The 25260-nt window shown below is 37.2% G+C and overlaps 1 protein-coding gene across 1 annotated transcript in view; it reads left to right on the top strand.

Annotated features, from left to right (window-relative positions):
* Positions 1-19117, top strand: part of SH3YL1 (SH3 and SYLF domain containing 1) — a 103314-nt gene extending 84197 nt beyond the window's left edge. Inside the window, exon 11 of the mRNA XM_077153034.1 lies at positions 18746-19117. Within this exon, the coding sequence (XP_077009149.1) occupies positions 18746-18936 (191 nt within the window). The 3' untranslated portion in view covers positions 18937-19117. The remainder of the gene's footprint in view (positions 1-18745) is intronic.
* Positions 19118-25260: the final 6143 nt, after the last annotated feature.

The following is a 25260-nucleotide window of genomic DNA, read 5'->3' as shown; positions in this document are numbered from 1 at the left end:
TTTTTAAAGCAGTTTTGAAATCAATTAATCTATTCTTAAAGACTTGCCAGAGAAATGTCCTGTCAAATGATCCTTGCCAGAGAACAGTCACTGTGTTCATGACTGTCCCTTACTTGAACTAAAAATTTATTTTAGCAGGCCACTTCATCCTCCCACTGTGGAGGATATAAACCTTAAACTTGTTATAAACCCACGGAGTCAATCTGCAATTTTACACATGGGTTGTCAACCATAATGATGCTATTCCAAATTGCATGTAGTTTCTTCCCACTGATCTTTCGTTTTACACCATTTGGAAGGTCCAACCAAATTTGGTACTAGAGTCTCTCAGAGAGCAAGTCTTGCTTTTCCATTGTCTCATTTACTGAATCTCTCTTTAAGGAATTCTGAATGAACATTTATCTGTAGTGAAAGTCTGTTCCCTCAGTATGCCAACATTTATTGCTCACCTTTTGTCCATCCTATAATTGTCTATGACAGCTTCTACACCTGCACACTATTGACATTTTTGGCCAGATAATTCTTTATCATGGGGGGTGTCCTTGTAGGATATTTAGGAACATCCCTGGATTCTAACCACTAGAAATTAGTACCACCCTCCTCCCCAGTTTTAACAATCAAAAATGTCTCCAGACTTTGACCTGGGGGACAAAACTGCTTCCCACTGAAAACCATTGCTATGTATGAACTGGTGTCATCTGGGTAGCTTACCATTGATTTTCATACCCATACAGGGGATATGATCCCCAAAGCCTTTAGATCTATCTCCAGAGAGCTGGCATGGCAGCAGTGACCGGGGGAACTTGAGCCGCTAGAATCATGTTAACCACCCAACCAATCACTATTATTTAATTGACAAAAACAAGTTGTTTAACAAAACCAAAAGCTGTGTTCTTTTAGTTCTGGTTTCTTTCCTGAAGTGGGCCTTCTAAAGGCTGAGATTCTTTGTCTGAAACAGGTCTAGGGCCAGATGTGTTGGCTGCACATGGGTTACATTATGCAGGCTCCACTGAGAAAGTGAATTAGGTGCTGTGAGTCAGTAAAAGTAAAGCAGTGATGTGCTGTGGACCTAGCATTGCTAAATGGTGAACCTTAGGGCAGCTGCCATTCACTAAATGCTGATTGTAATCTAGCTCTATTTCTTATTAAGATTAGCCCTGGATTGGGGGAGGAAAATAGCCTCTATTTGACTTAAACTTAAATGTTATAATAATCAAAGTAGCCATTTGCTTCAAAGATCCTTCAAATTTACTTTAAGCACAGGAAGATAAATTTTAAAGGCACATATTGCTCAGGAGGGTAAACCTCAGGCAGGTATTCAAATAACTTAATAGAGTTTGCTTTCTAGTAATCAGTGCAGTTTCTCTTCACAAAAGGACATCCATCCTTGGTGTACCTTTAAAAAAAAAAGATTTCTTTTGTGGGCACTAATATTAGATTTATGGAAATTTTCTCTGACATTTACAATAGAGAGGAACTTTAAGTAATTTTGAACTTATTGAAGAGATACGGCTACGAAATAGATTAGTTTATAAACTGTTATGTCAGAAAGAAGTTATACTCAGGAGAGTATCTGTCTTCATGAAAGTTAACAGCATGCTTTTCTTTTGCACTTTTGGGTAGGGGGCCCACTTCTCTGGTGTTCATGTGGATGAACTTTACTTCAAACACTACTAAACACTTGGCCATCCCATATTCCCCATTAAGAGGGTGGAGGGATTTATATGTTTAGTGAGTTTGAGTGAGGAGTTTGGCACATGTGGGTCAGCTATTCACTGTGGAATCTGCCTGCCTGCTGCTAGGGTTTTTGCTATGGCCTGTTTTCTTTCTCCCAAGTGATAAAAAGGCCCAGACCCTGTAAGAGATGTCTCTAGCTCTCCAGGGCTGTCCATGGCTGGGTGGATAAATAAGTCTGTCTAATTTACCAGGTCAAATTTAGGAAATGGATAGTTACCACAAGCCTCAACCACATTCTTCAATAGCTCTTTCAATAATCATGTCCCCGTCTGCCTCACTTCTGTTCAAAATCAGGTTGGAGGAAAGAGTAATGTGAGATATTGACCTCCTCAAACCCAACATTAACTGAGTTGCTCTCTGTGGAATCTCAAAACCATCCATTTTGCCCTTATACCCATGATTCCCATCACTGCTTTATCTGTTATTTCATCTGGAATCAGACAACATGTCTTGGTGGACATTCGTCTGTCAGAAGTCAGGGGGTTGAACCAGATCTGTGATTCTTCTCTATCTTTATTTTCTTTAGGTCATAAGATCCTTCTTTCTTTAACTAATTATCATAAGATATATTCTTTTAAACTTTTAAGTTAATTGTACTATATAGAAAACTGAAAAGCACAAGAAGGGAAGAACACAAAAGTCATCCAGAATCACAAGCAATTTACAGTGTGACATATCCTTCTAGGTCCTTTATGTACATACATTTTTATGTGACTGAGATCACACAGAAAGTATCTTGCTTTTAATGAATATTTACAAATTCAAAGTCCTAAATCCATGAGTATTGTGATAAACAAGAATACATGACATCAGTTCAATCAAGAGGGAAAATGTATTCCTGCCTCTTTTGAGACAAAAATTTCTTAAAAGACAAAAATGGCAACAGGCCTCTATAAATACTGTCATTTACAAATACTGCATTCCCTTAATGCTCAATTAAAAATTAAACATAAAGCAAGAATACAAAAAATATAATGTATCTAGTAGAATTCCTGCTTAAAATAATAGCAAGGTAAAAAAAAAAATAATAACAAGGTATGTTTCCATGGAGTTATTTAAGATTTTCCTTCGGTACAGCCAAGAGATGTACACTAAAATGGTTATATCAGAATGGAAATACGAGAAGTACATGGCTAGTTCAGTGGTAGAATTCTTGCCCACCAAGCGAGAGACCTGGATTTGGTTCCAGGCCCATGCATTCCCCCTCCCCCCAAAAAATCAACAAATGATGTGCAATAATGGGATATTCACATAGTGTTATTTTTCTTAATTTCCTCCAGGTAAGCGGTTAAGTCCTCAATTTTTACTCTTTCTCCCTTTTTAATATAGATAGTTAGGGCAATAAATTTCCCTCTCAGCACAGCCTTTGTCACATCTCATAAGTTCTGATATGTTGTGTTCTCATTTTAATTTGTCTCCAGATAGGTATTGATTTCTTTAGCAATTTCTTCTTTGATCCACTGATTTTTTAAGAATGTGTTATTTAATCTCCATATATTTGGGAAAGTTCTTGTTCTTTGGTGGTTATTGATTTCCAGCTGCATTCCATTGTGATCAGAGAAAGTGCTTTGAATAATTTCAGTGTTTTTAAATGTATAAATACCTGTTTTGTGCCCCAGCATATGATCTTTCCTAGAGAGTGTTCCATGAGCACTAGAGAAAAATGTATACCGTGATGTTTTAGGGTGTAATGACCTATACATGTCCATTAGGTATAATTTATTTATCAAATTTTTTAAATTCTCTGTTTTCTTGTTGGTCCTCTGTCTCGTTCTGTCGATCGGGGAGAGTAGTGTATTGAAGTCTCCTCCTATTATTGTTGAAATGTCTATCCCTCCCTTCAGTTTTGCCAATGTCATTCTCATGTACTTTGGATCTCCTTGATTGGGAGCATAGACATTTATCATTGTTATTTCTTCTTGGCTAATTGTCCTTTTACTAATATATAGTGCCTTTCTTTGTCTCTTATGATGGCTTTACATTTAAAGTCTATTTTGTCTCACAGTATGGCTACTCCTGCTTTCTTTTGGTTAAAGCTTGCATGGAACATCTTTTTTCCATTCTTTCACTTTCAATCTATTTGGATCATTGTGTCTAAGATGAGTCTCTTGCAAGCAATGTATAGATGGATTGTATTTCTCAATCTATTCTGCCAATCTGTATCTGTAAATTGGTAGGTTTAGTCCATTAACATTAAAAGTTATCACTGTAAAGGCATTTCTTGAATCCACTATTTTATTCTTTGAATTTTATTTGTCAGATCTATATGTTCTTTTCCTTCTTTCTCTTTTTATCATTTAAGTTACCCTTACTGGTATTCTTCAATTGTGTGCCCTCATCCAGACCTCCCTCTCCTGTCTTTCTTTTTTTTTTCAACTGGTAGGATTCCCTTTATTATTTCTTGTAGAGCTGATCTCTTGTTGACACATTTATTTGTCTGTGAAAATTGTAATCTCTCCCTCAGTTTTGAAGGACAATTTGGCTGGGTATGGAATTCTTCTCTGGAAGTCTTTCTCTTTCAGGATCTTAAATATATCATACCACAGCCTCTCACCTCCATAGTTCCAGTTGAGTAGTCTGAACTCAGTCTTGTGTAATTTTCCTTGTATATAGTAGTATTTCTCTTGCCACTTTCAGGATTTTCTGCTTCTCTTCAACATTTGACAGCTGAATAGTGTGTGTCTTGGGGTAGGTCTACTTAGATGTATATTCTATTTGGAATTCTTTGGGCTTCTTTGATTTGTGTATTCACGTCTTATGTAAGGGTTGAGTAGTTTTCCCCCATTATATCCTCCACTACTCTTCCTAGCCCTTTACTCTTCTCCTTCTGGGACACTGATGATTCTTATATTTGTAAACTTTGTTTTGTGCATCATTTCCCCAAAATCCCACTCAAATTTTTCCACTTTTTTTTGTCATTTGCTCTTTTTTGTGTTCAGAATCAGTTGTCCTGTCTTCTAGTTCACTTATTCTTTCTTCTGCCTTTCAAATCTGCTTTTATGTGTCTCTAGTATTTTTTTATTTGGACTACAGCACCTTTAATCTCTGTGATATCTGCTATTTTTCAATTTATTCTTTCAAATTTTTCTTTATGTTCCTCTAATGTCTTCCTGATCTCCTTTATGTCATTAGCCATCCACTGATTTTTTTTTTTTTTTTTTTTTTTTCGCATGGGCAGGCACTGGGAATCGAACCCAGGTCTCCAGTATGGCAGATGAGAATTCTGCCACTGAGCCACCATCGCACCACTCCATCCCAGTTTTTTTATTTAGTAAAGTTATATGAACATATTTTATTGGTTGTTCCAAAGTCTGTGTCTCCTCCAGTGTTTTAATTTAGTTATTAGACTGGGCTATATCTTCTGCATCTTCATGCGGTTAGTGATTTTCTGTTGTCTTTCCAGCATGTGCATATCTTGATAGGGTTACTTTGGAGGTTGATTTACTTCAGTAATATAAGGCTTTGTGTTTGTGGGATGGTTATGGAGCAGGATGTGGGTGTGGGAAGGGCACAACAGTGCAGTAACAGGTTGTGGTACAGTAACAGGTTGTGGTGCCTGTGAGCATGGGATACAGGTCACAGGGTTGTGAATGTGCAGTGTGGGGGCTATGGGGGTGAGGTGCAGCTCAGGCAGGCCTTGGAGCACAGGAGTAGGGTGCGGTATGGACGACACAGAGATAGGGCATGGCAGGAGGTAGATGGGTGACCTAAACGGTTGTTCTGGGGCTGGTATGTGAGCAGGATGCGGGTGGGTGCATGTAGCATGTGAGTCATGGGTGTAAGGGTATGGGGTAAGGACACAGAAATCAGAGCACAGGGAGGTTAGAGTATGGGTGTGTACTTGCACAGGGGGAGGGGTCCAAGGAGGCTGGGATGTGGATGCACAAGTGTGTAGTGTTGGGACATAGGTCACGGAAGTTGTGGGATGTGTGTCAGGGGTAGATGATGATGGGTATGGCCCTAGTGGGGTGGGGTAGGTTGCTCACTTGTGCAGGGCAGAGGCTGTGTGGCACAGATGTGCCCAAGAGTACCTGCCTGGTGTGGGAGAAGGGCGCTTGTGCCATGGGGTAGGGCAAGTGTGTGCATGTGTGCAGCGCAGGGGAGTGGGGTGCAGGGGTCAAGAGGTCTGTGTATGGATACATGGGTGCCCAGAACGGAGGATGTGGCTATGCCAGTATGCGAATCTGGTGGGCAGGGCCCTGGCATGCGTGCCTCTGGGGGGCGGGGCCCTGGTGTGCACATGTGCAGAGCTCAGGGACAGCAGGGTGGAATTATCCCTGTATGGGCTGGGGGTGGGTATGGCCCAGATGCACAGGTCAGTACTTGCCCAGAGGTGAGGGTGCTTGGTGCAAATGGGCACATGTGTATGCACATTTCTGGTAGACCGGATGCTGATGTGCGTGTGTGCAGAGCTGTAGGGGATGGGGGTGGGGGGCAGGCTGGGTTGAGTGACTATCGGTGTGGTGCGGGTGTGGCCAAGTTATGGAGATAAGTTGCCTGCAGGAGTCAGGGAGAGGGAGGTGGGGGTCAAGGGGCTAAATGCTGGTAAAGGAGTCTCAAGAGGGGTATGGCGAGACTGTGCACTTGCACAGAGAGGTGTGTCGCACTGGGACAGGCTTGTGTGCATGCATGGGGTAGAGTGAGGAATGCATGGGAAAAGGGGGTTCTTGGAACACAGTGGGGGTGCAGGTGACGGGTTCCAGGTGTGTGGGGTGTAGGGGGAGTTGCGGGTCGTAGCATGGGGTGCATGAGGTTATCGCGTTCAAGGAAAGCAGCTTGGCTTATTTCCTTGTCTCAGTCTCCCTGTCTGTGCACTCCTGATGGCTCTGGGCCTCCATCTGGAAATGGATGCACTAGGCTGTTTGCACTAGCTGGCTGGTCTCCAGTTCTCTGCATGTCAATTTTTCTGATTTTTCAACCAGGACTTCCCTATGTGTTGTAGAAGACACTCTTAGGTCACTTACACCCTGGAATAGCTCTCCCAGTCATTTTTCTGTCCCTTCTGTAGCTGTTCTTTGGAGGAGGGATGAACTCAACCTATCTATTCTACCATTTTCTCAGAAGTCACTGGTCTACCAATACTTTTTAATTATCAGCCCACCATAGTATGAGATGTATCCTGGTATTATATTAAACTTGTATAAAGAATTACAAGGCCTTGCTACTGTTCTGGACTCCAGGAGTTTGGGCTGTTTAAATGAGCTATCAAGAGAGGTTGATTTAGATTATGTGTTACATAAAGTTTAGGTTCTAGACATAATAAACCTATCTGCCTTTGGTCTATATAGTAGCTGAAGGTCTAGAGTACATACACTATCATTTTTAACTCTGCTTTCTGATTTACCTTAGACCCAACCAGTTCGGCTTCATTTTAAACTCTAGTTGAGGCCTGGTCTCTTTTTTGATTACTTTAACTGCATATAACTATGCTAACTTTCAGGGCTGCAGCACTGCATTTCTGAGTCTTAGGTGTCACATAGTTATTCAAAGTTCCAAAGAAATACTAGATGATAGACACACAGATCAGGGCCTCAGAACCCAGAAATATGTCTACAACTTCTGATCAAATATGACTGCTATGAGGGCCCACAATCTAGGCTCCTATTTTCTTATAAGCATTTTGTGAGAGAGACCTTAGCTTATTTGCTCTTTTGTTTCTGGCTTATTTTGCCCAACTCATTGTCCCCAAGCTTTATTCATTGGGTGCTTCTCAACGTCCTTCCTTTTTGCAGCCATATCATATTCCATCATGTAAATGTATCACTGTTTGCAATTCTGCTTCTCAGTCATTGTACCCTTTAGCTCCCTCCATCTATTGGGCATCATGGATAAGGTCCAAAATAAACAATCCATGTCTTATATTATATTCACTTGGTTGTACAACCAGCAGCACTCTCACTTTTAGATAATTTTCATTGGTCCATGATGACAAAGAACTAGCAAGCACAACATCACCAACTATCAAATCAAAACTACCCTTTATTACTTGTCCCCCACACACACACCAATTAGTTGCCCCTGATAGTGTTATGGTAAATACTGTTGATATCTTCCTGTTGACTATTGAAAATAGCATGCATTTTTAGTTTCCCCTCCGTATCCCTCTACTATTAATTCTTTATCCACTGTTGAACTATTGAAATAGTTCATGCAACAACTTATTTATAATCTTGAATAAGTATGAGATCTTGTAGGTTTGTACAGGTTAGTGTGATGCCCTGATATATCCCACAATAATTGGGGCAGAAAAAAAAAGTTATGTAAAGTCCCCTTAGGGGGCTGGGGAGAAATGAGGAAATATTAAAATTCCCCATACAGGGAATTCTGATATTCTTGCAAGCAGTGGGGACAACCAGTTCAATAATGCTAAGCCCTCAGTATTGGGGCTTACCCCTATGAAGCTTATTCCTGCAAAGGAGAGGCTAAGCATACTGATAATTATGCCTAAGAGTCACCCCCAGAGAGCCTCTTTTTTTTCTTAGATGTGACCTCTCCCTGTAAGCCAACTTGGAAGGTGAACTCACTGCCCTCCCTGCTACATGGGACATGACTTCAGGGGTGTAAATCTCCCTGGCAATATGGGACCTGGATTGCAGGGATGAACGGGGATCCGGAATCATGGGAATGAGAAAACCTTCTTGACCAAATGGGAGAAGAGAAAAAGACAAAATATAGCTGAGAGATTTCAAACAGAATTGGGAGGTTATCCTGGAGGTTATTCTTATACATTTTATAGGTATCCCTTTTTAGTTTATGGTGTTTCGGAGTGGCTATAGGAAAGTACCTGAAACTGTTAACTGTGTTCCAGTAGCCTTGATTCTTGAGGAAGACTGCATAACTATATAGCTGTTACAGTGTGACTGTGTGATTGAAAATCTTGTGTCTGATGCTCCTTTTATTCAGGGCATGGACAGATGAGGGAAAAAAAGGATAAAGAATAAATAAATAAATAATAGAGGGAGTTAAAGGGTAAAAATCGGGTGGATTGAAAACACTGTGGGTCAATGAGAGGGAGGGGTAAGGTGTATGGGATGTATGAGTTCTTTTATTTTATTTCTTTTTCTAGACCAATGCAAATATTCTAAAAATGATCATGGTGAAGAATACACAATTATGTGATGATATTATGAGCCATTGATTGTATGATATGTTTGGACTGTACCTGTGTGGATGTTTCTCAATAAAAATATTTTTAAAAAAACTCATTTATAATTTTAGATTTTATCAGTGGAATAGAAGGCACCATATATCCACTTTCAGTCATGTTTACCTTCATTATGGCAGTGTTACTTAAAAATTCACTAATTAGTTTCCATCACTTCTGTCTGTTCCCTTGCATTTAGATTCAGCCTTATTGGGTAGCCCTCCCACATCTCTAACTTTTGTGTACCTCTAGGTCTGCTATATTCTACAATGTAACCCCTGAGATTACCTTTACCAGAGGCATAATAGCAAACTCATACAGTTTCTGTCCTTTTGTGTCTTATTTCACTCAACACTGTGTTCTCAAGGTTCATCCATGTTGTCATATGCTTCAAGACCTCATTTTTGTCTTACTACTGCATAATACTCCATCATATGTATATGCCACATTTTGTTTGGCCTCTCATCTGTTGATGGACATTGGATTGTTTCCATCTTAGGCAGTTGTGAATTGCTGCTATGAACATTGATGTGCAAATTTCTGTTCATGTCACTGCCCTCAGCTTTTCTGGATATATACCAAGTATTGTTATTGCTGGGTCATAGGGCAACTCAATATTTAGTTTTCTAAGGAATCACCAAATTGTCTTCCACAGCAGCAGCACCATTATACATTCCCACCAGCAGTCAATAAGTATTCCTATTTCTTTGCATCCTCTCCAACATTTGTAATTTTCTGTATAATATCAGCTGGTCTTATAAGTGTGAGATCATATCTCACTGTCATCTTAATTTGCATTTCCCTTATAGCTAATGAAAATGAGGATCTCTTCATGTGCTTTTTAGCCATCTATATTTGCTCTTCAGAAAAATGTCTATTCATATCCTCTACCCATTTTATAATTTGGTTGTTTGTTCTTTTGTTGTGGGACTGTATAATTTCTTTATGTAAACAGGATATCAAGTCTTTATCCAATATGTTGTTGCCAAATATTTTCTCCCATTGAGTTAGCTCCCTCTTCACTTCTTTATCAAAGTCCTTTGAGGCTCAGAAGCTCATGATCTTAAGGGATTCCCATTTGTCTGTTTTTTTCTTTCACTGCTTGTCCTTTAGGTGTAAAGTTTAATACATTACCTTCTATTACTAGATATTGAAGATCTTTTCCTGCATTTCCTTCTAGAAATTTTATGGTAGTGGTTCTTACATTTAAGTCTTTAATCCATCTTGAATTAATTTTTGTATAGGGTGTAAGGTTAGGGTCCTCTTTCATTCTTTTGGCCATTGATATTCAACTCTCCTATGCCCATTTATTGAAAAGACTATTCTGTCCCAGTTCAATGGATTTGGAAGCCCTATCAAAAGTCAATTGTCCGTAGACTTGGTGGTCTGTCTCTGCATTCTCGATTCTACTCCATTGGTCAATACTTCTGTCTTTGTGCCAGTACCATACTGTTTTGACCACTGTGGTTTTATAGTAAGCTTTAAAGTCAGGAATTGATAGTCCTCCCACTTTGCTCCTCTGTTTTAGGATATCTTTAGCTATTCAGGTTCTTTTTCCCCTCCAAATAAACTAGATAACCAGCTTTTCCAAATAAACTAGATAACCAGCTTTTCCAATTACCAATTCAAAAATTGGTTGTTGGGATTTTGGTTGGTATTGGATTGAATCCATAGATCAGTTTGGGTAGAATTGACACCTTAATGACATTCAACCTTCCTGTCTATGAGCATGAAATATCTTTCCATCTATTTAGGTCATATTTATTTCTTTTAGCAATTTTTTATAATTTTTGGCATACAAGTCCTTGATATCCCTGGTTAGCTTATTCCTAGATACTTCATTCTTTTGGTTGCCATTTAGAATGGCATTTTTTTCTTACTTGTCTCCTCAGATAGGTCATTGCTTGTGTATAGAAACATTACTGATTTTTGTACATTAATCTTGTATTCCGCCATTTTTCAGAATTTGTTTATTAGCTCACATAACTTTGTCGTAGATTTCTCAGGCTTTTCTAAGTATAGGATTATGTTGTCTGCAAATAATGAAAGTTTTATGTTTTCCTTTCCTATTTGGATGGCTTTTATTTCTTTATCCTGTCTAATCACTCCAGCTAGGACTTCTAGTACAATATTGAATAATGGTGACAGAGGACATCCTTGTCTCATTCCTGGTCTTTGGGGAAATGCTTTCAGTTTCTTACCATTAAGTATGATGCTGGCTGTGGGTTTTTCATATGTTTTTTGTGGATACTGAGAAACTTTTCTTGGATTCCTGCCTTTTGAAATGTTTTTATCAGGAAAGGATGCGAGATTTTGTCAAATACTTTTTCAGCATCAATCTATATGATCATGGGTTTTTCCTTTTCTATTTGTTAATGTGCTATATTACATTTATTGATTTTCTTGTTTTGAACCACCCTTGAATTCCTTGTATAAACCCCACTTGGTTGTGGTGTGTAATTCTTTTAATGTGTCATTGGATTTGATTTGCTGGTATTTTGTGAAGAATTTTTGCATCTATATTGATTAAAGAGATTGGTCTATAGTTTTCCTTTCTTGTAGTATTTTTATCTGGCTTTGGTATTAGAGTGATGTTAGCTTCATAAAATGAGTTAGATTGCATTCCTTTTTTCTTCAATTTTTTGGAAGAGTTTGAGCAGGATTGATATTAGTTCTTTTTGGAATGTTTGATAGAATTCTCCATGAAGCCATGTGGGGGTTGACTTTTCTTTGTGGGAAGATTTTTGATGACTGATTGAATCACTTAACTTGTAATTGATTTGTTGAGAACTCTTTCTTCTTGAGTCAGAATAAGTAGTTTGTGTGTTTCTAGAAATTTGGCCATATCATCTAAGATGTCTAGTTTGTTGACAAATAGTTGTTCATAATATTCTCTTATGATTTTAAATTTTTTTCATGATCTATGGTAATGATCCCTTCCCCTCATTCCTGATTTTGTTTATTTATGTCCATTCTCTTTTTTTCTTTGTTAATCTAGCTAGGAGTCCATTGATTTTATTGATTTTTCTCAAAGAAACAACTTTTGGTTTTGTTGAGTCTTTCTATTGTTTTATTGGTCTCCAATTTATTTATTTCTGCTTTAGTCTTTGTTATTTCTCTTCTATTTGCTTTGGGGTAAGTTTGCTGTTCTTTCTCTAGTTCCTCCAGGTGAGCAGTTAAGTCCTCAAGTTTTATTTGTTCTTGTTTTTTAAATATAGGCATTTAGTGCAATAAATTTCCCTCTCAACATTGCCTTTGCTGCATCCCATATGTTTTGATACATTGTATTTTCATTATCATTTGTCACCAGATAGTTACCAATTCCTCTAGCAATTTTTTCCTTCACCAATTGGTGATTTATGAGTATATTGTTTAATCTTCATATATTGTTGAAAGCTCTGGTTCTTTGGTGATTATTATTTTCCAACTTCATTTTCTTGTGGTTAGAGAAAGTGCTTTGGATAATTTCAATCATATTAAATTTATAAAGACTTATATTGTGTCCAATTATAAAGACACTTATTGTGTCCCAGCATATCATCTATTCTGAGGAACCTTCCATATGTGCTAGAAAAGAATGTATATCCTGGTGTTTTAGGGTATAATGATCTATATTATAGATCTATTAGGTCTAATTCATTTGTCCCATTGTTTTGTTTCTCTGTTTCCTTGCTGTTTGTCTGTCTGGTTGTTCTATCTGTAGTGGAGAGCGGTACCTTGAAGTCTTCCTCTTTTACTGTTTAAAGATTTATAGCTCCCTTCAGTTTTGCCAGTGTTTGCCTCGTGTACTTTGGGGTTCCTTGATTGGGAGCATAAACATTTATAATTACTAATTCCTCTCAGTGAATTGTCCCTTTTATTAATATGTAGTGTCCTTCTTTGTCTCTTATGATGTCTTTACATTTAAAGTCTAATTTGTCTGATATTAGTCCAGCTACTCCTGCTTCCTTTTGATTACAGCTTGCATAGATCTTTTTCCATCCTTTCATTCAATCTAATTGTGTCCTTTGAGTTTAAGATGTGTCTCTTGTACACAGCATATAGATGGAATATGTTTTTAATCCATTCTGCCAATCTGTATCTTTTTTCTTTTTCCACCGGGAATCAAACCCAGGTCTCCAGCATGGCAAGTGAGAACTCTGCCTGCTGAGCCACCATGGCCCACCCCTGTCTGTGTCTTTTAATTGGTGAGTTTAGTCCGTTAATGTTCAAAGTAATTACTGTAAAAGCAGTTCTTGACTCTACCATCTTATCCTTTAGTTTTTTGTTGTCAGATATATATATATTCTTTTCCTTCTCTTTTTTTTTATCCTTTAAATTACCATTACTGTTATTCTTCAATTATGTGCCCTCCTCCAGAACTCTGTCTCCTCTTTTTTTTTTTTTCCAGATGATAGGACTCCCCTTATTATTTCTTGTAGAGCAGGTTTCTTATTGACTAGTTCTCTCAAACTTTGTTTGTCTTTGAAGATTTTAATCTCTCCCTCAATTTTGAAGGATAACTTGACTGGAGAAAGAATTCTCATTTAGGATCTTAAATATACTGCCTTCATCCTATTATGGTGTTTGTTGAGTAGTCTGAAGTCCGTCTAATGTGTTTTTCCTTGTATGAAGTAGATCACTTTTCCTGTGTTGCTTTCAGGACTTTCTGTTTCTCTTCAACATTTGACAGTTTGATTATTAGGTGTCTTAGAATAGACCTATTTGGATTTATTCTATTTGGAGTTTGTTGGGCCTCTTTGATTTGTGTATTTATATCTTTATAAGGATTGGGAATTTTTCCCCAAATATATCTTCAACTAACTTTCCCAGCCCTTTACTATTCTCTTCTTCTGGGACACCAATGATTCTCATATTTGTGTGCCTCTTGTTATCTATCATTTACCTAAGAGCCCATTCCATTTTTTCCGTATTTCTTGACGTTTGTTTGTTTTGTGCTCTAGTTCAATTATTTTGTGTTCCAGTTCACTGATTCTTCCTTTTGCTCCTTCAAATTTGCTATTGTTTACCTCTAGTATATTTCTAATTTGGTCTACTATATCTTTCCTTTCTGTGAGAGCTGCCATTTCCTATTTAATCTTTCAAATTCTTTTTATCTCTTCTAGTGTCTTCCTGCTATCCTTTATTTCTTTATATCTATCCTTGACTCCAAAATCTGTGTCCCCTTGTGAGTTTTTATTTGTTCATTTGGCTGTACCATTTCTGCTTGGATCTTCATGTGCTTTGTGATTTTCTGTTGGGTTTAGGGCATTTGATTATCTTAATAAAGTTATTTTGCAAGTTGGTTTCTTTCACTAATCTAAAGTTTGTATTTACTTGGTTTTGCATTGAAGATTTTTTTCGGACTTGGTTTGTCAGTTATTCCATGCTAAACCAATGACCAGATCTCATGTAAGGGATACAATTTAACTTGAGAGTCTGTAAAAAGCAAGGCTGGGGCTCACTGGTATTTTAGTGGTAAAACACCCAGCCACCCACCACACAGGAGACCCGGGCTTGATACTTGGCCTAAGCACCACCAAAAAAGGAATAATAATAATAAAATAAAAATATTAAAACAGCAGTGACAACAAAACACACATCAAGAGTAGGCTCCGAAGTCAGGAGACATCCCAAGATATATTGGGAGTAAACTAAGACTGGATACATTAAAAAAAAAAGATAATACAATAGAATAATAAAAAGATATCTATAGTCTGCCTTCCATGCAGGAGACCCAGGTTTGATTCCTGGACCATGAACCCCCCCCCAAAAAATAGAGAGATAGATATGAAAAAGATGAATAAAAATATACAAATAAATACTACTAATAATAAAAATAAATGTACAGTAAAATATATATTAAAAAAGGAAACCAAAATAAAAAAGAATATTAGAAAAAAATTAAAACCTAGGCAGATGAGTTAGCATGCCTGCGTTTACTGATTCACACCAGGAGGTGCTCCTGAGGCTCCTCCCTGAGGCCTGCCTCTCCTAGACTGCGACTGCTCTAAGACATCATACACGGCCTGGGAGTTTGCTCCTGGCCCACTGCGGTCAGATGGCTGTTCCCAGCCCTTGGGAGATCAGCTGAATCTCAGCACCCAGCGCCCAGTGGGTATACGAGACACCACACTTGTCTGGTCAGCTGTTCTTGGCACCTGACTAGGTGATCACTCCCAGCACGTGAAGGCCTAGCCCCCCACAGCAGATGATTGGGAACTCCGCCTCTGAGTTCCCCATGAGCGCTGTTGACTACATAACTGCATGGGGAGATTTACCAGCTAGCAGCTAGGGCAAGCTAGAGCGGAGGGATGATCAATTCCCTCCAATCCGCACCTCCCTTTATGTCACATGGTCGGGGATCCTGGTCAGTCAACCCACTCCACTCACCCCCTCTCGATCCCCCTGCCTCTCTCCTCCCCCATATACCCAGACACCTAATTTGTCTACTCACCCCGGGACCACAGCCCCATTCATTTTGTCCCCATCCCCTGTCTTCCACAGAGCAGCAGTGTACTCAATCCACTCAGCTTCACCATATTCCTGGAAGTCTGTTTGATAGACGTTTTTTTTTTTTTGGTTTGTTTTTACATTTTCCCTGGATATTCTTTTTTTTATCATTTAATTTTTATTTATTTATTTATTTTATTAGAGAAATTGTGAGTTTACAAAACAATCATACATAAAATAAAGGATTCCCACACACTACCCTACCACCAGCATCTTGCATTGGTGTGGAACATTCATTACCATTACTGATAGCACTTTTTAAAATATAGCATATGTATTTTTTTATCATCACATTTGTGTATTCATAGCCATGATCATTCTTAGAACATTTGTATCACTCCAGAAAAAGAAATAAAAATTTGATACATCCCACACCCCTTCCCTCATTGACCACCATTTCAATCTACCTAATTTTTTTAACCCCTTATCTGCCCCTATTATATATTTAGTTTTTATCCTTATTGTTTTACCTATCTGTCCATAGCCTGGATAAAGTGAACATGTTTGATAGACATTTAACAACAGTAGAACTTGTTTCAAAATTGGAGTGAATCCTCTCAAACCCTGTGCTGCTTTATCAACTAAGTTTATATAACACTTTAATATAATATTAAAGTGCTGCTTTATCAACTAAGTTTATATAATCCTTTGTTACATTTCAACAATGCCCATAACATCTTCATCAGGAGTAGATTCCAATCTCAAGAAACTACTTCCTTTGTTCATCCAATAGGAAGAACTCCTCATACAAGTTTAATCATGAGATTGCAGCGATCTAGGCACATCTTCAGGCTTTACTTCTAATTCTAGTTCTCTTGCTATTTCCACCTCACCTGCAGTTACTTCCTCCACTGAAGTCTTGAACGTCTTAAACCCCTCAAACCATGAAGGTTGGAGTCAACTTCTTCCAATCTCCTGTTAATGTTGATATTTTGATCTCCTCAAAATGGATCATAAATATTCTTAATGACTACTAAAATAGTGAATCCTTTCCAGAAGATTTTCAATTTCCTTTGCCTAGATCCATCAGAAGAATTACATCTATGGTGGTAATAGCCCTATGAAATGTATTTTTTAAATAAGATTTAATGTCAGAATTACTCCTTGATCCATGGGCTGCAGAACAGATGGTGTTAGCAGACATGAGAACACTATTAATCTGGTGGTACATCTCCATCAGAGCTCTTGGGTTACCCAGCCTTAGGAGAGGAGGGGAGAGAGATGGGGTAGCAGCTGCTTGGTGAAGTAATCAGAACACACACACACATTTATCAGTTAAGTTTACCATCTTATATGGGTGTGCTTTGTGGTGACCCAAACAATTACAATAGTAACATCACAGATCACAGATTTCCATAACAGTTATATCAATAATTAAAATGCTTGAAATATTGCAAGAATTACCAAAATGTGACGTACAGATATGACGTGAGCACATACTGTTGGAAAAATGGTGCTGATAGAATGTGCTTGATGCCAGGTTGCCACAAAACTTCAATTTGTAGAAAACGTAATATCTGTGAGGCACAGTAAAAATGAAGCACACTAAAAAAAAAAAAAAAAAATGAAGCACACTGAAATGCCTGTATATACATTGAATGCTACATATTAGTATGTTATGTTTCTTATGCATTTGTAATTTTGTAAGTAGTGCTATAAATATATGAGGCAATAGAAGCTGAAATGAACATGGCTTTCAGAATATACCCACAAGTACTCTTTTCATTTGCTTCCTACTGTTATCCAAAATATCTGGGGAGATAAAAGGGAGGAAGAGGACTAAAATTAATTGAGGGCTTTCATTGTTTGGGTCTGATTAATCAAGTTCGAACTTTATATATGGATATCATAAATATGAATACCATAAGTATAATAATAGATAAGGAAGAATTCAGAAAAATTTTTTGAACATTAACTTATATTCTTCTGATCTAATGAAAATGAAGCATGATATGAGTACTCTGCTGTATGTGTCCCATATCAATTTAGTATCATAGTTGATTTTCATAGTATGTAATGATTATTGTTCATTAGTATGAATTGTCATTTAACTTGCATTAATTGTTTCAAACTATATTGCAGTTTTCTATTTTGGTGCCATTCTTTAACCTTTTTCCTTAAAATTAATAGGTTAAAAGTAAATATAATATAAAATATAAAAATATGCAGGCAGAAATTATTTTCATTATAGAAAAACTAAGTAACTAGTAGTATCTCTAATGTATCACATTAGGCATTATCAGGATTTTTACATTAGGAGAAATCAAAGAACTAGGTATCACGTTTTATAGAAAGAACTGTAGCACCATCTTGTGAGAACTTCAAACTCAGTGTTTCAGTGAATGTAGTATAATTTTAAATAAAATGATTCCTATTTTCATTTGTACTGACAGTCCAAGTTTATTTTCTTTTTATTATAGATTAAATATGTAACTGATTTTAGAATCCATTTATTCATGTTTTCTCTATTACTGTACTTAAATGCATTTAACAAGTATCTAAATAGCCTAATTTAAGCTCAAAATTATATGAAACATAGAAACATTAGACATTATATAACCGAATGTTCAGAAAGTACCCATTTCTTTATTTTTGTGGTGTTATACAATTTATATCTTTTATGTCTTTTATTCATGTTAACCACTCAATTCACATAGTATTTTTCTTAATACATTTAATTCTACGCATTGTGTTGGAATACTCTTTAATATGTTTAGCTTATCGTATTTTATATAATATAAATTACATACATGATATTGAGAGAAATAACCCAATAAGTGAAGAAATGAAAACAGTTATGAATCCGCAGTGAACAAATATATTAGCTAACATAACAGCAAAATACATATAGGCTGAAAGCATCTGAGCTAGAATCCTTAAAAACAATTACTATAAAGTAATATTTTAAAATGTAATCTTTTATATACAATCATAAGGGTAAATATTAGCTCTTCTCCAACAGCTACAATTCAAAGAAACAATCATGACTACTGTTTTAAAATGAGATAAATGAAAATAGTGTAATCTCATAGATTATTCCAAATTCAAATAATTATAGCCACAAACATTTGCTAAATAGATACTTAAATATATAGTAATGTGAAATTCTGAGATATATAGATTTGGAAATATTATTGCCAAATATTTGTTCTTTTTGAAGGAGAAAAATATAAGTTCAATAAGGTGATGAGAATACAATGCATAATCAAAAGAAGACTAAACAAATTGTGTGCTATGGAATCTGCCAGCATCTAAGACATCATTTGTCTTAAAGTACCAAGCCCTATGTGGTTACTTTATATTTCATATACAAATGTTCCCAATTTTTCTCTGAAAAATATGAAGAATTTAAATACTTTTTTCTCATTTTAGGTAATTCATATCGACCTATAGAAGTGACAGCACTATATTCTTTTGAAGGACAACAGCCAGGGGATTTGAAATTTCAAGCTGGAGACAGGATCACAGTTATATCAAAAACAGATTCACATTTTGATTGGTGGGAAGGAAAGCTTCGAGGCCAAACTGGCATTTTCCCAGCCAACTATGTAACCATGAATTAAAACTTATATTATCTTCTTTGAGAATCAAAATATATGTATTTTCTACACAGACCAGATTATTAGCCCATTAAGCAATATTTAATATAAACTTAAAATACTTATGTTTATTCTACAAACTTTCAAGCCAATATGTAAAAGATTTTCTTTTCAGATATATAAATAAATGGTTAACTTACATATCTTTAAAGACTCTATAAAAATTTTATCATGTATACTATTTAATAGGTGCTATCCTCCAGTTTATATGTTCACATTTTGAGGTGTACATTTTCAAACATTAACATTTTTCTTTCTGTATATGGTGTTTATTTTTTTGTTTGTTTGTTTTTGCATGGGCAGGCCCCAGGAAATGAACCCAGGTCTCTGGCATGGCAGGTGAGAATTCTGCCACTGAGCCACCTTCGCACACTCTATGATGTTTATTTTGAAATAAGAATATAGAGATAGGGCCATGAATGCCAATTCTTACATTTCTATTTGCAAAGTGACTCGAGAAGGAAAATCAGCTTAAATCAAGTATTAATTAATAATTAGAATTTTAGGTGCTAACAAGAATATGAATCTTTTAAAATCTTTTCATTTTTAAAAGTTGTTTGAATACATTTATAATATAAACATACTATTACAAAGAAGTTCAACTGCAATGCATTAAAAAAAAGATTGTATTTATTATATTATCTTCTTTATGAGGTTATGTATGTCCATAACTATTCATAGCCAATTTTTTGTTACTTTTTTAAATTAGAGAAGTAGTATGTTTATGGAAAAATTATTTAAAAGATACAACATTCCCTATTGTTGACACTTAGCATTAGTGTGGTAACTTTGTTACATTGACAAAAAATATTGAAGTATTATTACTGTTAACTATAGCCTATAGTTTATATTAGGTATATTTTTTACATACACCACCCTATTATTAATGCTTGGTAATAGTGTTATACATTTAGTTATAATTCATGAAAGAACATACTTGTATTTGTGCTATTAACCACTGTCCATTGCCCACAAAAGAGTTCATTGTATTATACAGTGATATGTTTTATCTTCTCGCTATCCTTCTAGTAACATACATGACTGTTTCATTTTGCTAAAGCTGCCAGAATGCAATGTACCAGAAATGGATTGGCTTGTATAAAGGGAATTTACTAGGTTACAACTTACAATTCTAAGGCCATGAAAATGCTCAAATTAGGCACCAAAAAGAGAATAACTTCTTTCAAGAAAGATGGATCATGTCCAGGCCTTCTCTGCCGCATGGAAAGGTACATGGCATTGTCTACATCTCTTCTGGCTTCTGGGTTCAAATGTCTCCTTCAGTTAATTCCACATCACTGCATCTCCAGATGGCCTTGAGTGTACTTTCTCCAAATGTCCCCCTTTCAAAGGATGCCAGTAAGCTAATTAAGACCCACCTTAAATGGGCAGAGTCAAATCTCCATGGAAGTAATCTAATCAAAAGTTTCCACCCACAAGTTGGGTCACATCTCCATGAAACAAACTAATTCCAATTGAGTGGGAAAAGTGTAGAAATGAAGACTATCATCAGTAAAGGTTAAAAAAAGAAGAAAAAAATAGAAGTAACATATAAAATCCAAAAAGCAAATTGGTAGAAGAAAATACTGCCTTTACAGTAATAACACTAAATGTTTTTGGACTAAACTCCCCAATCAAAAGATATACACTGGCAGAATGTATTAACAAGCAGAACCCATCTATATGCTGTCTACAGGATACTTATTTTAGACCCAAGGACAAAAATAAATTGAAAGCAAAAGGTTGAGGAAAGATATTTCATGCTAACAACAATCAGAAAAAAGCAGGAATGGCTATACTAATATCCAACAAATTAGACTTCAAATGTAAAACTATTAAAAGAGACAAAGAAGAACAGTATGTATTAATGAAATGAACAACTCAACAAGAAGACATAATAATCATCAGTATTTATGCACTGAGCCAGAGTACTCCAAAATACATGAGGCAAACACTGAAGGGAGAAATACCTCTACCATAATAGTTGGAGACTTCAATTCCACATTCTCATCAATGGATAGAACATCTAAACAAAGGATCAGTAAAGAAGCAGAGAATTTGAATAATACAATAAACAAACTAGACTTAAGAGACATTTACAGTACATTACACCCCACAAAAGCAGGAATCACCTTTTTCTCAAGTGCTCATGAATCATTCTCAAGAATAGAACATACAGAGCACTTCTGGGAAGGAAAAGATGCTGGGAAGAAAAAGAAATACAGCTGTTTACAACATCCCTGATCATCATTTCCTACTTTTACTTTCATGTTTTGGGGGTTCCTAGGCTGAGGAAACTCTGCAGAAATATTTAAAGTCCAAGGAGACGGTGAGTGATGCAATTCTACGGACGGACCAGGCTCTCACAAAAAAGAAAAAGGAAGAGGAAGAGGCACGTGAGAGAGCGATGGCTGCCCAGGCTGAAGCACGAAGGTTGGAAGAGCTGCAAAGGAAGAACCAGCAAATGATGGCAGAGAGAGAAAGAATCCATCAGGAACAAGTGAGACAAATGCAGCTGGAAAGAGAGCGCAGGCTGGCAGAGGAACAGAGGGCCCGGGAACGTCAACACCAGCAACAGGCTGAAATGCTGAAACGGCAATTAGAAGAAGAACAAAGAAGACTTCAAAATCAGCTCGAGCAGTACCAGAGGATTGCCAGCTCGCGAGGCGGTGATCCATGTACCTTACTTTAAAGAGTCAAATGTCAGCACTTCCTTTTCTTGCTCACCTTCAGTGTACATAGACCTGGAATGAAAAACTATGATACTTAAGACAATTATCATTTATATGACCTTCATAATTATTATATCAAACTTCTACAGAGAGTCATAAAGTTATGGTCATTGTAATTGGTAAATTGTATTTCTCAACAGTCCAATAGTTTAAATGATGCTCACTTCCTTAAGGAGAGTATGAGTTATATAATAAAATGCATTTTATCACAAAAAAAAAAAAAATAGAACATATGCCGGGTCACAAAGCAAGTCTTAATAAATTTAGAAAGGTTGAAATAATAAACACTTTCTCAGATCATAAAGGAATGAAGTTGGAAATCAATAACAGCCAGAGGGGTAGAAAATTCACAAACATGAAGGCTAAACAACTCAAATAACAAGTGGGCCAAGGAAGAAATTACAAGAGAAATAAGTAAATATCTCAAGGAAAATAAAAATGTATCAAAATTTATGGGATGCAGCAAAGTCAGTGCTAAGAGGGAAATTTATTGCCTTAATTGCCTAAATGAAAAAAAAGAAAACAGCAAAAATTGGGGAATTAACTGTTCATTTGAAAAAAACTAGAGAAAGAACAGCAAACTAATCCCAAAGCCAGCAAAAGGAAAGAAATAATAGAACAGAAATAGATTGAGAACATAAAAACAATCAAGAAAATCAACAAAACTGCAGGTTGTTTCTTTGAGAAAATCAATAAAATCTATGGACCCTAGTAAGATTGACAAAAAGAAAAAGAAAGAGGATGCAAATAAATAAAATAAAAAATCGAAGAGGAGACATAACCACTGATCCCACAAAAATAAAGGGGGTAATGAGAGGATACTATGAGCAACTATATGCTAATAAACTAGACAGTGTAGTTGAAATGGACAACTTCCTAGAAAGGCATTGTTCTAGTTTGCTAGCTGCTGGAATGCAATATACAAAAAATAAAGTGGCTTTATTTGGGCGGGTGGCAGGGGGAGCATGGGTAGGCACTGGGAATCGAAGCCAGGTCTCCAGCATAGCAGGTGAAAATTCTGCCACTGAGCCACTGATGCACCACCCTGAAATGTCTTTTAAAAGGGGGAATTTATTAAGTTGCAAGTTTACATGTTCTAAGGCTATGAAAATATCCAATTTAGAGCAAGCAGTCAGGGACAGATACCTTGGTTCAAGAAGGCCAATGATGTTCAGGATTTCTCTCTCAATTAGAAAGGCATATGGTGAACATGGCGGTATCTGCTAGCTTTCTGTCCCATTTTCTTGTTTCGTGAAGTTCCCCCAGGGCCATTTTCTTCTTCATCTCCAAAGGTCTCTGGCTGCATGGGCTCTGTAGGTCTTTCCAAAATAGTTCCCTCTTAAAGGGCTCCAGTAAGCAACCCCACCTTGAATGGGTGGAGACATACATCCATGGAAAGCATTTCATCAAAATTTACCACCCACATTACCATTGATAACTAATACTGAATGAGCAATACTGAATGAAAATCAAAGGGTATGGCTTTTCTCAAGTCCACACATTCAAATCAGCACATTCCACCCTTTGGACCTCCAAAAACATGTTCTTCCCAAATGTGGAATACATTCATTCCATAACAATACCAGAAGGCCTTAAAGCATTTCAGTAACAATGCAAATGCAATGCAAAGTCAGCAACAGTACAAAGTCTCATCAAAGACAGGCATGGTCTGTCTTAAGGTAAAATTCTCCTCTGTCTGTAGACCTATAAAACTCAGACCAAGTTATTTGCTGCCAACATATAAAGGAGGAACACTCATAGGATACATATCCCAATTTCTGTAGGGAGAAAATACAGGCATCATCAGATCCAAGCAGTTTCAAAAACCTGCATGGCAAATTCCATTCATTTCAAAGTCTGAGGGTCATTTATCTTTGGGGATTTAGAAAGCAGAAGTCCCACACTCTCCAAGGGACTACGCAGTGGCCTGCCTGTCTCCAAGTGAAACCTTCAGGGACATTGGGGTGATCACCTATTTCTCAGCTCCCCCCTCTCCAAATATTGGGGCCGCACCAGCCTTGGTGCCATCTCTGGGGCACATGCTCAACCCCTCCTTGTGGTGGCAGCCAGGCTCTCCCCAATCCCCAAGGAATGTGCTCCACCTCTCCAAGGCTGAAGCAGCACCACTCTTACTCTGCAAGGAGGTGGAAGGCCCATCCTCTGGCTTCAGGGCAAACTCACCCTTCCCACATGCTTGGGTGGGTCTGCTTTCCTTGTCTGAGGTTTCCTGACCCTAGACTTAAGCTTCCATAGTTCTGCCTCTGAAGTTATTTTACGTTCACATTGTCCCTTTTCTGAGCCCCCCAGTCCATACTGGCAGTGGCCCCATTTTTACAGGTCCCACAGCACTCTTATTGGCTTTCTATTAGTAAGCAAGGATCATGCCCATCAGACAACAGGAGTTTCCAGAAATCCTTCCTGGATAACTCCATTTCCAATTCTGGTTTTTCTGAAATGGCTGACTAGTTCCCCATTTAGTTAAATCCTCACATGGGACACTATTCTCTGGGGTCTCCCTTCCTGGAGGCCCAGAATTTTCCGGAACATCAATTTCTGGTTTCTTTGTACTTGAAAGTTCAGTTCTCAGCTTATCTCTTTCCTGTTGCATTTCATTATAAGCTTTGAGGAGAAACCAGGCTGCACTTTCCACATTTAATTTGGAAATTTCTTCTGCTAAATATCCAAGTTCATGTCTTTTAAAATCTGCCTTTACACCAAAGCCACTAGTCAATTTTGCCAGATTATCTGTCATTGTAAAACAAGGATCACCTTCCTTCCAGTTTGCAATAACATGTGACTCATTTCAGTATAAGGCCTTATCAGAAGTATCTTTCAAGTTCACATTTCTACCAACAGTCTCTTCAAAGCATTCTATGCCTTCTCTATCAAGCTTCTCACAACTTCTCCAAAATCTTCCCTTTATCCATTTAAAAGCCATTCCAGCATGTTTGATATTTACAAACCACAGCTGCACCCCACTTCTCTGGTACCAAAATCTGTTCTAGTTTGCTAGCTGTTGGAATGTGATATACCAAAAACAGAATGGCTTTTAAAAGGGGGGATTTATTAAGTTGCAAGTGTATATGTTCTAAGGCCATGAAAATGTCCAAATTAAAGCAAGTCTATAGATAATGTCCAATCTAATGCATTCAGGAAAAGGTACCTTGGTTCAAAAAGGCCTATGATCAGGATTTCTCTCACAACTGGAAAGGCACATGGCAAACATGGTAGCATCTGCTAGCTTTCTCTTACAGCTTCTTGTTTCATGAAGCTCCCCTAGAGGTTTTTTCCTTCTTTATCTCCAAAGGTCTCTGGCTTTGCAGACTGTAGCTCTTTCCAAAATAGTTCCCTCTTAAAGGGCTCCAGTAAGCAACCCCCCTTGGATGGGTGAAGACATACCTCCATGGAAGTCATTTAATCAAAAGTTACCAACCACAATTGGGTGGGTCATATCTCCATAGATAATTTAAAAATTCCCACCCAGCAATACTGAACAAGGATTAAAGGCCATGGCTATTCTGGGGTTCACAAATTCAAACCAGCACAGGCATGAACA

Source organism: Tamandua tetradactyla, chromosome 3 (assembly GCF_023851605.1).
Source record: "Tamandua tetradactyla isolate mTamTet1 chromosome 3, mTamTet1.pri, whole genome shotgun sequence".
Lineage (NCBI taxonomy): Eukaryota > Metazoa > Chordata > Mammalia > Pilosa > Myrmecophagidae > Tamandua > Tamandua tetradactyla.
Note: the sequence above shows the minus strand (reverse complement) of the source record. Positions and strands in the feature narration are given on the sequence as shown.